This window comes from Rattus norvegicus, chromosome 10 (assembly GCF_021556685.1).
Source record: "Rattus norvegicus strain SHRSP/BbbUtx chromosome 10, alternate assembly SHRSP_T2T, whole genome shotgun sequence".
NCBI lineage: Eukaryota > Metazoa > Chordata > Mammalia > Rodentia > Muridae > Rattus > Rattus norvegicus.
The window spans coordinates 16,849,789-16,864,905 of NC_141543.1; the positions used below are offsets into that span (position 1 = coordinate 16,849,789).

The window sequence follows — 15,117 nt, forward strand, 5'->3', positions numbered from 1 at the left end:
AAGTTTAATCCCAGCATTTGAGAAAAAGACACAGAAGAATCAGGAGTTCAAGGTCACTCCCAACAATATATATATCAGGTCCAAGGTGAGCCTGGACTGTGTGAGACTATCAAAAATAATGAGAGAGAGAGGAAAAAAAAAAGCTTCTTTTTACATGTTAATAACACAATGGATCTCAAAAACATAAGAAAGAAAGGCTGGGGGGTTGGGGCTTTAGCTCAGTGGTAGAGCGCTTGCCTAGCAAGCGCAAGGCCCTGGGTTCGGTCCCCAGCTCCGGAAAAAATGAAAAACGAAGAAAAAGAGAAAAAAGAAAAAGAAAGAAAGAAAGAAAGAAAGAAAGAAAGAAAGAAAGGCTGGAGAGATGGCTCAACAGTTGAGAGCATTTACTGCTCTTGCAGAGGATCCAGGATCGGCTCCCAGCATCCACACGACTGCTCACAACTGTCTGGAACTCTAGTTCCAGGGAACCTAACATCTTTTGTCCTCTGTGGCCATCAGGCATGCGAGTGACGTACAGACGTACATGTAGGCAAAATGTCCCAGTAAAATTAATTTAAAAAGAAAGAAAGAAAGAAACAAACAAACCAGTCTGAAAGTACCATGCTGTACTGTGTGAGTCTCCATTAAGGCACAGAGAGGGCCATCAAACGTTCTCTATAAAGTTCAAAGCAGTTTGTGTGTTCATATGCCACGACTGCTGCCCCAAGTACTCAACCCTGGGTAGCAGGCGGATGGAAGTACAGGAGGGTGTGCTTAGCACCCACAATGCCCTTCTGGGTCTGATGCTCAGCACTTAAAAACAACAAGGAGAACAAGCTGACCTCTTATCTCAGGACCCAGGAGGCAGAGCAGATGGACCTCTCTGAGTTTGGGGCCAGCCTGGTCTACAGAGCAATTTCCAGGGCAGCCAGGGATATGCAGTGAAACCCTATCTCAAACAACAACAACGCCCCACCCCCACCCCAGTTACATAACTCTGTACTTTGTTGCTAGAAGCAACACAGACCACACACATGCCAGTGTGTGGTGGAGCTGTGCTCTAATACAATCACAGAAAGAGCAGCCAGAGGACTCACCAGGATGTGTGTTGTAGGAAGAGACCTGGGTGTGTCCCCCTAGTATGTAGAATGTGGCTTCTTAATGTGGGCCAAAGTGTGACTACTGAAGCTCTGTAAGGATCTCATCGGGTCGGAAGGGACATTCAGCACATCCAATTGCTCCTCCCATACAGACCTGGTCACTGACTTGGACTTCTCGCCTTTTGATGACTTCCTCCTGGCCTCAGGTTCAGCTGACAGGACGGTGAGTAGGGCTGGTTGGAAGAGCTGCCTGTGACCCACCCACTACATCCTGGGGTCTCGGAGCCCTGGCTTCTATTTATCCCCTTGCTGGCCCTAAGTGCCTGCTCAGAGCTGCTGTTGTGATCAGCCCTTACTGTGCAGGACTGCCCTGTGGGGCGGGGCAGGCTAGGGTGGTGTGTGAGGCTGAAGAGTTTAGAGGCCATGCACCGACTCACAGGCCATCCTTGCTGGTCTCTCTGATCATGTCCCCTGCTCCCTGAGTTGGGCTTCCTCTCTCTTCTCTATGGGAAGATATGTGGTTACCTTCCTCCAACAGCTAAGGCAGGTGAGACGCCTTGTCCCCTGTGAATGGGCCTTGTTTCGGCATGGGACCTTGCTTGCTAGGACCAGGATAGCTTTGGACAGGCCAGGCAGTAGCAGTGACTCTCTTAGCACCTGGACCATAAACGTGATCTTTCTTTCAGATAAAGCTCTGGCGTCTGTCCAGCACTGGAGAAGCTCTTCCCTCTGTACCTGGAGTGGTGCTGGGTCCTGAGGAACTGCCAGTGGACGTACTGCAGTTCCACCCCACTGCAGATGGCGTTTTGGTGAGCACAGCTGGCAGGACTGTGAAGGTCTGGGATGTAGCCAAGCAGCAGCACCTGACAGGTACGGCCACAATGGAAGGGCTCCCCTTCTCTGGCAGCCCCTGTGCAAACAACCCTTCTGTTCTCTATTGGTGTTTTTGATAGTGTGGGAAAAAAAAAATTATCAAGGACAGGGTATGACTCAGTGGTGAGCGCTTGCCTTGCATTTCTGAGGCCCTGGGTTCCATCCCTAGCAACCTACAAAAGAGAACGCATCAAAGGATGGCAGGTGGGCTGGGGAGATGGCTCAGTGGTTAAAAGCACGGACTGCTTTTCCAGAGGTCCTGAGTTCAAATCCCAGCAACCACATGGTGGCTCACAGCCATCTGTAATGGGATCTGATGCTCTCTTCTGGTGTGTCTGAAGACTTATATATAATAAATAAATATATCTTTAAAAAAAAAAAAAAGGATGGCAGGCACGGAGTCTACGTTCTAAAGCTTTGTAATAAATAGTGTATCACTATCCACTTCTAGCAGGCATCTGCTGTACTCCAAACCCCCAAACTACAGAAGCAGGAGGGAGCTGGAAAAGCAGTGGTGGAGGCAGGAGCATGGTGGGGGATGTGTTAGAGCTGGCAAATGTGGGCCTGGGAAGTGAGAGACAAGCTGAGGAACAGGGAGGCTCGGAAGCTTTCTGCGGGTGGGTGGGGTGTTTGGTTGCTTTGGTTTTTGGTTTATGTTTTTTCAAAGATTTATTTATTTATTATATATAAGTACACTGTAGCTGTTCAGACACACCAGAAGAGGGCATCAGATCCTATTACAGATGGTTACAAGCCACCATGTGGTTGCTGGGAATTGAACTCAGGACCTTTGGAAGAGCAGTCAGAGCAGGGCTGAGCCATCTCTCCGGCCCCGATTATTTGTCTTTTTGAGACAGAGGGTTCTCTGTGTAGCCTTGGCTGTCCTGGAACTCTTTCTGTAGACCAGGCTGGCTCAAACTCATAGAAATCTGGCTGCCTCTGCCCCCCACCCCCCAGTACTGGGATTAAAGGTGTGCAGCAGCCTCAGAAGGTTATCAAATAGAGGCTTATCCTGGTGAGGGCAGGCTTAAAGAAGGAAGCCTGTAGATGCATCTGCAGCATGTCTAGATGGAGCTGCTGTTCCTAACCCTTGGAGGCTGAAAGACCTGCTGCTGCTGACTTTGCAGCAATGGTTACCCCAAGGCAAGCCTCCCCTCATCTACTCCCCTGGTGCTCTCATCACCTGGTGCTTAACCTTGGCTGTTTCCCTACAGAGCTGGAGGCTCACAAGGACTTGGTGCAGAGTGCTGTTTGGAGCCGGGATGGAGCCACTGTGGGGACAGCATGTAAGGTAAGCAGGCGGCAAGCAACTTTAAAACTTAGCATGGGGTTGAATGCTCCTATCTTGTATGCACAACAATATGGGCTGAAGAGGCAAGTCAGGACTAGCATTTTTGAGCTCCCTGTGCCATCTAAAGCCCTATTAGAGGGAGCTTGAGGAAAGTCCATGCTGCCTCGGGCTGGCCTTTGTTGTTTGTTTTGGCTTTGTCTGGTATATAAGTAAAGCCACACCAGCTGCCTGAATAGCTTCTCCAAAATGCTTTCCACAACATCCAACTTGCTTCAAGGATAGTACCGATAAGTGGGCAGTTGTGACCTGTAACTTTACCTCTGAAAGGTTCAGGGTGCTTTGAGCTGATCAGATTGGACATAGCCTTGGCCAGAGGTGGTGCGGTGGCAGTGGGCAGCAGGAAGGTTAGAGCCCGAGGGGTGGGCGGTGGCCCATTTGACAGTTTGCATTTGACATACTACTGTGGCTGCTGTGGACAAAGCACAGTTGAGGCACGGCCATCAGTCGGGTGCCCTTGTTCAGGAGAGATAGAGATGGCAGCTAATGGAGAATTTGATGGTGGATTGGCTGTGAGGAGTGGGGATTGTGAGTTTGGACATGCAAGCAGGTCTCGAGAGAGAACACTGTGAATGTTCTTGACAGTGCTGCTACCCTGGTGGCTGTAGGTGGATTGAGCCTGGAGAGATCCCAGTTTGTCTGTGGACCTGATAGAATCCTGAGCCACATCTGAATAGAGGCTGGGAAGGGAGGTACAGTTTGTGCCCAGGTCAGAGCTATCCGAAGGGAAGAATCATAAACCCGCAAGGAGGCAAAAGCCGTGGGGCTTGGGATCCAGGCTGGAGGGCTCGCCGAGGTACTGGTATACCAGAGTTTAGGAAATCTGGAGTTGAGGGCCTTGGGGGGCATGGGACATTTTTGATAGTAATTTTTAAATTTATTTTATGTATATGAATACACTGTCACTGTCATCAGACGCACCAGAAGAGGGCATCAGATCTCATTACAAATGGTTGTGAGCTACCATCTGGGTGCTGGGAATTGGACTCAGGACCTCAGGAAGAACAGCCAGTGCTCTTGACCATTGCTCTCGACCGTTGAGCCATCTCTCCAGCCCCCTTTTTTGCATTTTCAATAGTATGAGGGCCCGAAGGGACATGAAAAATGGCAGCCAGGAATGGTAGTGTATACTTGTTGTAGTCCTAACACTAGAGGCCATGAGGTCAGGAATTCAAGGCCAGCCTGGAGCATTTTGTGAGTCTGAGTCCAGTCTGGACTATATAAGATCCTGTCTCAGAGAATAATGAAAGGAACGGAGCCAGAGCGGGGAGTAGGGAGTGCAGGAATGAAGGCCTTAAGCCCTGAGTACTTCCAGGCCCATGGGGCCATAAGCTGAAGGGTCCTCTCTTCCTTTATTTGCTTCACGCTGCCATTTTTTGGAAGGCATATTTCTCAGTCTTTGATCGAGTGTCCTTTCTGGTATTGTTCATTACTCAGTCAGTTCCAGGTGCTGGCCTGAGCTCTGGAGGTTGAAGAGTAATACCAAGACACTGGTTAGTTTATCCAGGCTCAATACTGAAGGATGGGAGACAGTTCCCAGAAAATGAGCTTGACCTTCATCCTAGAAGATGAGGCCCCGCTACAGACAAAGTGAATATCCCAGTCACATAACCGGTCCTGATGATATATCACCCAAGTGACGTGTCATCATCACAGGAGTGACCGGCTTCTCCTTCCTTCGAGAAACCTCTATGCCCCTACCTCACTGATATGATGGTCCAGCTCCTTCTCCTCCGAGCCCCATTTGCCACCAGAACTGAACAGGAAAGACTAAGAATGGCCTGGTTAGTGATGGCAATGTTGCTGACTCTCACAGTGTGGACGCTGTCTGGACTGCTGTATCTTGCAAAGCAAAGTTAGATGGAGATAGTCAAGCCCAGGGGACTCACACTTGGTCCCTACACAGAGACACTTGTCTCTATACCCAGAGCCCAAAGCTGCCAGGACAAGCAATCTGTTTCCCAAGCAAATGGCTTAACAAAGTTATGAGCTTATAAAGTCTCCCCTGCTCCTCCCCCTCCTTCCCAGACCTAGCTGAGCTGCCTGTGGAGATGTGCCGTCTCTGCCAGCTGGCCCCTGTCAGCACATGCTAGGACTAGAAGGTACCTCGATTATGCGCCACTTCTGCTTTCCTTTCCTGGAAAGGTGTCTTGAGATCCTGGGAGGCACTACTGGCTTTACTAATATAGTACTGGGAGCAGGAGGCTACCCCTTAGGATCACAGGCTAGGTGAAGATGCCCATGGGCCTATCTAGGCTGCCCAGAGTGGTACTGAAGTGGTAGGTAAGCTCACCCCATAAGACAGTCAGAGCCGGGGCTGGGGATTTAGCTCAGTGGTAGAGCACTTGCCTAGCAAGCGCAAGGCCCTGGGTTCGGTCCCCAGCTCTGAAAAAAAGAATAAAAAAAAAAAAAAAAAAGACAGTCAGAGCCCCTCTTGGCCAGCAGTTGTAGACCAGTCTCTCTGGTCCAACAGCTTTTTGCTGTTGCTGCTTGTGCTACCTGATTGGGCCAAAATGGCATGACATTTACCATCAGAAGTGCCAGGTTTCTTAGTCCTGTCTTACCACTGCTAGAGCAGGGCAGCTGGCTTCCCCTCAGAGCACTGAAGCTGATCCTAACCACTGACTGAGAGAAGAAACAAGCCACTAGAGGGCGCACAACCATCACAGATGGCAGGCTTGGCTGAAGGCCGGCCTACTCTGAACCCGGTTTGCACCCAGTCTTAAACTGCTACACTTAGTGGTTCTCAGTGGAGCTTGTTGCATGCCAAAAACAATGTTGCACGCTCAACCCCAGTGCCCTCACAGCTGCTGGGACCTAATCATGCTCAGTGTCTCCGGTTTGCACAGGTCACAAAGCTTGTCCATGGTGGGTTAGCATTTGAATGTACACACCCAGGTCTCCTCGGCATCTCCAGCCCTGCTGAGTGAGAAGTGTTCTCTCTAGCTCTCCAATTTAGGAACTGTCCATCTCTCCGGTCCTGTATGTCTCCTGCATCTGTTTCCCCTGTTCTCTTACAGTGTTCTCTGCCCTTTGCTGTCATTGTCCTTCTGTCCTGTTTCTGTGTCTGGTTGTGCTTCCTCTTACTCTGTGTCTGATCTCATGTCACATGGCCCCAGGAACCCTGACTGTTGTGGGCATTGCTGCCCAGGACCCACACCCTGAACTGTGTTTGCTGCAGAGCAGAGTGTGGGTGGGAACAGCTTCTCCAGAAGAACCTTGGGCCTCCCTGACCACCCTGGCGGACAGGTTCCCAGCCCTGTCTAGCCACTGTGTGCCTCCTGTAGCTCTGGTTTGCCCGTTGCTCCTGTCTCCTCCGTCAGCTTCATTGTGTGTCTTCTCCTCACATCACGCCCCAGCAAGCCCATCTCAGCATCCTGATGGGATTTCCACCTTGTCTCGGGCTTGTCTTTTGAGCTTCAACCCAGCTGCCTCCAGGCTTTTCTGGGAGTACTCCAGCTGGAGACTGCAGCCCTTAGCTGTGAACCTTGTCCTCATTGGAACTTGCTGTTCCTTGTTCTGTCTCAAGTGCTATCCCAGCTATGCACAGAGCGAGCATTAACTCTGCTTCCCTTACATTCGGTCTAACTTTTTATTCATTCATTGATATGTTTATTCGTTCATTGATATGTTTTAAGATGTTTTTGTTTGTTTTTATATATGTGTGTCTGCGTACCTTATAGGTGCCTGGTGCTCTTGGATCCTGGAACTGGAGTTACAAATGGTTGTAATCTGACGTGCGGGTGCTGGGAATTGAATTTGAGTCCTCTGGAATAATATTCAGTGCTCTTAACTGCTGAGCCATCTCTCCAGCGCCCTCAAAATATCTTTTGACACAGGATCTCAGTCTATAGCTTAAGCCGACCTGTAACTTCACTTAAACAATTCAGGTTGGCATCAAGTTCAAAATTGTCCTCTGCTTCCAATTTCTAACCACTGGGGTTACAGGCATGAGTCATGCTTCTTGTTATAGTTTTATTTTATTTTATTTTTTTTCTTTCTTTTTTTCGGAGCTGGGGACCGAACCCAGGGCCTTGCGCTTTCTAGGCAAGCGCTCTACCACCGAGCTAAATCCCCAGCCCCTTATTTTTATTAACAGACTGTTTATAGGAAAAAATATAGCAGATAATACTGAAACTTCATATATTTCCTCTCCACATCCATTCCCTTTATTTATTACCTTGTTGTTGTGTTTAAAATGATTTGTTTTGAGTCAGGGTCTTACCATGTATCTCTGGGTGACCTGGAACTGGCTGCCCAGACCAGCTGACCTCACGGAGAGCTGCCTGCCTCTGCCTCCTTAGTGCTGGGATTAAAGGCATGCGCCACCATGCTCAGACCTGCTACTATATTTTTCAGAGTCTTTCTGTATAACCCAGGTTGACCTTGAATTTGGAAACCTTCTACGGCCTCAGCCTCACAAACGCTGACATTGCCAGTATAGCTTATGCTTCTCCTCCTTGTTACCTTTTGTATTAGTAGGATGCATTGTTACAATGATGTAAACGTTGACAGGTTATTAGAAACTGAAGTCCAGTCTTCATAAAGTTGTTTGCTGGTGTGTCCCCGTGTTGGAGAGGGATGTGCAGTTCATCCAGTCCAGATGTTGGTGGCTTTTTCTATTACTTTCTACCTTTCCCCGCCCCCAATATGTATTCATTTTCTTTTATGTGTAAATGTTTTCCCTGCATATTTGTATGTGCACCAAGTGCATGCTTGGTGCTCATGGAGGTCAGAAGAGGGTGACAGACCCCTGCAGTCAGAGTCAATAATGTTGGGATTTGAACTCAGTTCTCTTTGACAGCAGTAAGGTCTTAACCACTGAGTCAGCATTTCACTCCCCCAACCCTTTTTTTGTTAAACTTTAAAAAAAAAAAAAAAAAAAAAAAAAAGCCCAGACATGGTGCGTGCTTTTAATCCCAGCAATCCTGATGCAGAGGCAGGGAGATGTCTCCAAGTTGAAAGCTAGCCTGGTCTACATAGTGAATTCCAGGACAACCAGAGCTAATGTAGAAAGACCCTGTCTCAAAAAACTGAAAAGAAAGAAGTTATTTTGTGCTGTGTCGTAGTATACACTTTGGGTAGGTCAGAGGATGACTTCATGGAGTCTGTCAGTTTTCTCTTTCTACCTTTGTGTAGGTTCCAGGATTTGAACCCAGACCTTCAGGCTTACACAGTAATGCAGTTAGGGCTATTATTGTCATGGTAAAACACGACCTTCAGAAGCAATCTGGGAGGTCGAGGTTCACTACATCTCACTTGTAGGCCACACCCATTGCTGAGGGAAGTCAGGAGCATGACTCTGGGCAGGGATTATCAGAGGCCCTAGAGGGTGCTGCCTGCTTCCTGACTTGTTCAGCTTGCCTTCCTACACCCTCCAGGACCACAACCCAGAGGTGGAACCACCCCCAGTGAGTTAGGCCCTTCCACAAGAATCGTTAGTCGAGAGTATTACCTACAGGAAATCTGCTGGGAGACTCTTCTCAAACGAGGTAGTTCTTCCCATATAACTCTTGCTTGTGTTAGGTTAACTAAAAACCCAACTTGAATTCACTATCTGCTGAACCATCTCACCAGCCCCTCTACCCTATTGTATTTAATTAGATGGGGTCTCACTGTTTAACCTTGGCTGGTCTGGAGCTCTCTATGTAGACCAGACTAGCCTTTCACTCAAAGGTCACCTGCCTCTCTTTCCTGGGTGTGCCCAGCCCATCCATCCCTGTCTCAGGGAACCCTGCTTAGCCAACCAGCCTCCTGGATCTTTGTGCCTCTGCCTTCTGGTGCTTGGATCACAGATGTGCACTGCTGTGCCTGGTTTCCCCTGGGGTACCAATGACCAAAACTCGGGTCCTCAAGCTTGGACGGCAATAGCTTTACCCACCCACACTGATTTTATATGCATAAACACAGGATGCCGACCGTTAGTTTATGTCTTGGGTTTCTTTCATTGGTGTTTCATAGCTTGCCTCGTGTTTTGTAGACACTCACCTTGTAAGATTTATAACTAAGCATTTCATTTCCTTGGTGCTGGTGCAAGTGGTAATATTTTAAATCTATAAGCCTGAGGATCATTTCCAAAATATGAAATCAGGCATCTGTGTTGATGGAAACAAAGTTGAGCTATATTAAAATATAAAATGGAAATGCTGGCCAGCCCCCACTTCCTCACCCCTCACACCTGGCATCGGTTGACACCGGTCTGAGCTCAGTCTTTTCTCTTTGCTTAACTCCAAAAGTATATAACGGCATGATCACTCAGATGGAGATTGGTATTAGTGTAAGCATAGTAGACTCACACTGAGGCGTGTTATCCTCAGTTCCCTCTTTGCACCTAACAGTTCACTATGGCCAAACTTATAAACAGTGTGTACAAACTCTACTGAATTGTTTTTTCTTTAAGTGGTTGCACCCAGAGACCTTTGTATGTCTGCATGCTAGGTCTGAGCTTTACCACTGAGCTTCACTGCCAGGCATAAATCTCAGATTTGTATGCCTTTGTGCTTGGGCATGTAGACAGCATGCAGACACCCAGATCATCTAGCAGAAATAGGACCTGTATATAGGGCACGAGCGTTTTATTTGTTATAGATTTTTGTCTTTTTCCGTCTGAGCTCTCAGATAATCTTGATCAGTTAGTACATTGGAAGGACGATTAAGAAAGACTAGCTTTTTTATGTTTAAAATTTTCTTTAATCTGGACTGGAGAGATGGCTCAGTGGTTAAGAGCACTGACTGCTCTTCCAGAGGTCCTGAGTTCAATTCCCAGCAACCACATGGTGGCTCACAACCATCTGTCATGGGATCTGATGCCCTCTTCTGGTGTGTCTGAGGACAGTGACAGTGCGCTCACATAAAATCAATAAATGTTTTTTTTAATCTTTAATCTGGGTTTGGCGATACACATCTGTAATCCCAGCATGTCACCTGAGGTGGCAATGGGCTCTCTGCAGATTCAAAGCCCGCATGGGTAATACACACCAAGACCTCGCCTCACCAACAGTGAACATCACTCAGCAGGCTGAGACAGCGACCACTGAAACTGAGCAGAAAGCTCTTTGTATGTGTGTTTGTTCTGTGTGTGTGTATGGGACTGTGCACATGGCGGCCAGAGGTTGATACTGGTGCCCTCCATGGTCAACCTCCACCTTACTGAACGTATGTGTGCTATCCTGTTCCTGTGGTCCGTGTGTGTGGGGAATACTAAGATTGGTGTTAAGTGTCCTCTTTAGTCACTCCATTTCATTTATTTATGGGGTGGGGGATGCATGCCACATGTAGAACCCAGAAGACAAGGTATGGGAGTCCCTTTGCGCCCTATAGGTTGGTGGGCATGGTGGCAAGCACCTTTACCTCACTGCACCATCCTACTTGATCTCACTGTATGATTTCTTACGTTTTAAGTTTCTATGAGCGTGGGTGTGTATATATCTATATCTTACGAGTGCAGTGCCTTCGGGGTCCAGTTGCATGGTTATAAATGGTTGTAAGCCACTATGTGGGTGCTAGGAATTAAACACAGGTCCTCTGGTAAAGAAGCCAGTGCTTTTAACCATAGAGCCGTGTCTCTACCCCCAACCTCCTATATTTTGTGAGGTACTGTGGGTCTCTTTGGTCTCTTTGTTTGGGGTAGGCTGACCAGCAGTGAGATTTGAGTGTCCTCTTGTCCCGTCTGCATGCCCCATGGCTAGGCTTACAGATGCACACCTGGTTTTATGTAGGCACTGGGGTCTAAACTCAGGTTCTCATGCTTGCTCGGCAGACAGTATCAATCGAATCATCTTTCCAACCCCAATATGAAGTTCGTTAAGTGCAGAAGTAACACCATCACATAAGACCTGTCTCAAAAAAGGAGAGGGAGGGATGGAGGAAGACAGACAGACATGCCTAGCGGATAATAGTGATTAAGAAGGTGGAGTGTTGGGGTTGGGGATTTAGCTCGGTGGTAGAGCACTTGCCTAGGAAGCGCAAGGCCCTGGGTTCAGTCCCCAGCTCCGAAAAAAAGAAAAAAAAAAAAAAAGAAGGTGGAGTGTTGTCACCCAGTATAATCTTCTGGGAGTCTGGGCAGGAAGGGACCTGCCCTCCAGGTAAGAAGGAAGTAACCTCTGGTCTGTGGAGGCTGTCTGTGCAATGTAGGCCCAGCCGATGAGAGCCTGTGGTGAGGGCAGGCTGCCCCCAACATCCCCCCAGCTGCATCATTTGTTTCTTTTCTCTTCTTCATTTAGGACAAGCAACTTCGGATCTTTGACCCCAGAGCAAGAGCCCAGGCTTCTCAGGTGAGTTATGTGAACAGTGCTGCTGGGTAAACACCCCTACCCAGGATGAGGACCACACAGTCCAGCACACGGAGGAGGGACCTGGTGGTGCAACAGCTGCTGGAAGTTGTGGGTGCAGAGGCCTGATGCCTGGGTCCTTGGCAGAGCCCGGCTTTGATCACACGGTGGGGCCCAGCCAGGCTGCCCACAGACGGTCATTCCTGTGCCACAGGAAGCATTTCCTGACTGCAGGAATGTAATTTGAGATTTCAGCTTCCTCCCCTCCTTAGATACCCAACTTTCCTTTCTCAGGATGGCCAGCAGAGGCCAGCTATTTTGGAGTCAGAAAGAATCCTCAATTCATCACTTTCTATATCCAGGTCTTTTAGGGAGCCATGGGATGGACTGATGTCCCATTCCTGCAAGGCCTGGGAACCATAGGTATTTTGTTATTCTCTGTGTACTGGGTGCCTAGAGTCCACAATGTCATGATTTCCAAATGAGGGAGCAGGCATAGGACCTGTGAAGGGTCATTTATTTCTCTAACTGGGACCCTGAGGCAGCCGTTAGGCCACACATATGGCCTTGTGCCTGATGAATGTTGAAGGTTTTTCTGTTCCGGAGGGCTTAGTGTTTGTCCTGAGAAACTGGCTTACAGATTAGGACTCAATTTTCCATGAGGCCATAAGTAAAGGGACTGAGGTGGGAAGAGTGCTCTAGAAGTCATCTGAGGAATATTGAGGGATGACAAGAGCTTGTTCTAGAAATCATCTGAAAGGTTCAGAGGAGAGGCAGGCTGTCTATACAAAAGGCCTGTCCCGGGCTGTGGGAAACCACTGGAGAGTTCTAGACAGAGAGTGAGACCAGTGAATTTCTGTTCCTATTTCCTCTCTCTTTTAAGATTTATTATTTGTGTGTGTGTGTGTGTGTGTGTGTGTGTGTGTGTGTGAGTGTGTGTGTGTGTGTGAGTGTGTGTGTGTGAGTGTGTGTGTGAGTGTGTGTGTGTGAGTGTGTGTGTGTGAGTGTGTGTGTGTGTGAGTGTGTGTGTGTGTGACTGTGTGTGTGTGTGTGACTGTGTGTGTGTGTGTGTGTGACTGTGGGGTGGGTTCAGGGGGGAGTGGTGGAATGCTGGTGCCTGCTGAAGACACTGGGAACTCGGTCCAGATCCTCTGGAAGAACAATAAGTACTATTAACTGCTGAGCCATCTTTTCTGGACTCCCTTTTTCTTTCTCTTCTTTTTTCTGTCTCCCCATCTCTCATCTCTCTTTCTCTCTTGAGACACAGCTTCACTATGTTGTCCTAACTGGCACTCTGTACACCTTGAACTTAGGCAATCCACCTGCTTCTGCCTTCTGAGTGCTGGGATTAAAGGTGTGCACTACTATGCTTGGTAGTTTTATATTTCTTTTTTTTTTTTTTTTTTGTTCTTTTTTTTTTTTTTTTCGGAGCTGGGGACCAAACCCAGCCTTGCGCTTCCTAGGCAAGTGCTCTACCACTCAGCTAAATCCTCAACCCCTATATTTCTTTTCTTTTTAAAAAAATATTTTTATTGTCCTTTTAATATATGTATGTACAATATTACATTTATATGTGTAGTTATTTTGCTTGCATGTATGTGTGCACCTCATGCATGCAGTGCTCATATTGGCCACCAGTAGGCATTGTAGTCCCTTGGAACTAAAGTTACAAATGATTGTGGGGTGCTAGGAATCAAACCCTGGTCCTCTACAAGAGCAGGCAGTGCTGCTCTTAACCACGGAGTCATGTCTCCAGCCCCAACTTTTATTCTAAATTATGTGTCTGCATGTGCGTCTGGGTAAGAATTTGTTATGTGAGTGTTGCCTGCAGACGCCACAGGCATTGGATCCCCTGAAGATGGAGTTGCAGACAGTTGTGACCTGTCTAACATGGGTACTGCAAACCAAACTTGGGTCCTCTGCAGGAGAACTATGCACGTTTAACTCCTGAACCGTCTCTAACTGTAGGATCTCGATTTCTTTTTTGTAAAAGGATAGTTTTGGGTTTTTTGGTTTATTTTATGGGTCTGAGCATTTTGCATATATGTCTCTGGCACCATGTGCATGCCTGGTGCCCTTGTAGGCCAAAAGAGGGTTTTGGAAAGATGCTCTGGAATTTGAATACAGAGAGTTGTGAGCCACCATGTAGGTGCTGGGAATCAAACTCCCGTGGGGTCCTCTAGACGAGCAGCCAGTGCTCTTAACCACTGAGCGTCTCTCCAGCCCCAGGAATATGTATTTCTTTTAAAGTGTGCTCCTCCATCTCTTCCAAGCAGGAAGCACTTTTTTTTTTTTTCGGAGCTGAGGACCGAACCCAGGGCCTTGCACTTGCTAGGCAAGCGCTCTACCACTGAGCTAAAATAAAACCCCTGGATATGTATTTCTTAAAAGAACCAGAATGGGGGTTGGGAATTTAGCTCAGTGGTAGAGCGCTTGCCTAGGAAGCGCAAGGCCCTGGGTTCAGTCCTCAGCTCCGAAAAAAAAGAACCAAAAAAAAAAAAAAAAAAAAAAAAAAAGAACCAGAATGTGGGCTAGAGAGATGGCTCAGTGGTTAAGAGCACTGACTGCTCTTCCAAAGGTCCTGAGTTCAAATCCCAGCAACCACATGGTGGCTCACAACCACAACCATCTGTAATAAGATCTGATGCCCTCTTCTGGTGTCTGAAGACAGCTACAGTGTATTCATATATAATAAATAAATCTTAAAAAAAAAAAGAGAACCAGAATGTGATGAGGCTTTTCCCCACAGGGAGGTGTGGTATAAATCTTGTTTCCTAGTAAAGACCTAGGCCTATCGCAATAGTCTTCCTCCTGTCCTGAGCTCTGGTTCCCCAGAGGAAGTTAAGGGTATTCTGGGGCATCCCTTCACACTCAAAAATCTATTCACATGGTACGTTTTGCCAAAAGAGGCCCCATCTGATAGAATTCGGAGAGCAGTTATCCACACCTTAGCCTCATGTCCCTGGAGAGGCTGCTGACTCAATCCCACAGGGTTATTTGAATCTCAGGTTGATGTAGGCCTTGCCTGGTAGGCTTTGTCTGAACTCCAAGCTTTTACCTAGAAAGAGGTCCCCAAGTCTGTTTTAAGGTGAGATAGAAACCCCTTCTCAGGGTGACTTGCCCAGGAACACAAAGCACCTGCACTCATGCCTACTGGCATCACACAGGGACAAATCCTTTAGTATTTTCTTTCTCCATTCCCCTCTGCAGTGGCCTCTTTCCAGCCTTCCTTCTCCCCATTCCCCTCCTTTTTTCCTCCCCTCCTACGCCTCCCTAACACCCCACAGAGGTGGTCTGCGAGTGAGTCCGAGGTGGAGCTGGTGTGGCTGCTAGCCAAGGGACTCGAGTTGTTGAAGAATATAGGCAGGCATTAAGGATGGGGGGGTGCTGGAGGAGCCCCCTGGAGGGGCTTTAGCCAGGAGATCTGGGAAGAGCGTGGGCAGCTCCATTGGCCGCCAGAATGGTGCCTGTGCCTGGCTCTGAGGCTCTATGCAATGCGGGGGCAGCAGCAGGCCTGGAATGCTGCCCTCCAACGTCCCTGCCTCCC

General features: G+C 48.0%; 1 protein-coding gene across 1 annotated transcript in view; it reads left to right on the plus strand.

Moving 5' to 3' along the window:
• The window catches only part of Coro7 (coronin 7), a 55,719-nt gene that overhangs the window by 9,444 nt on the left and 31,158 nt on the right, over positions 1-15,117 (plus strand). Inside the window, 4 exon segments of the mRNA NM_001191639.2 lie at positions 1,232-1,302; positions 1,766-1,949; positions 3,167-3,243; positions 11,523-11,573. Of these exon segments, the coding sequence (NP_001178568.1) occupies positions 1,232-1,302; positions 1,766-1,949; positions 3,167-3,243; positions 11,523-11,573 (383 nt within the window).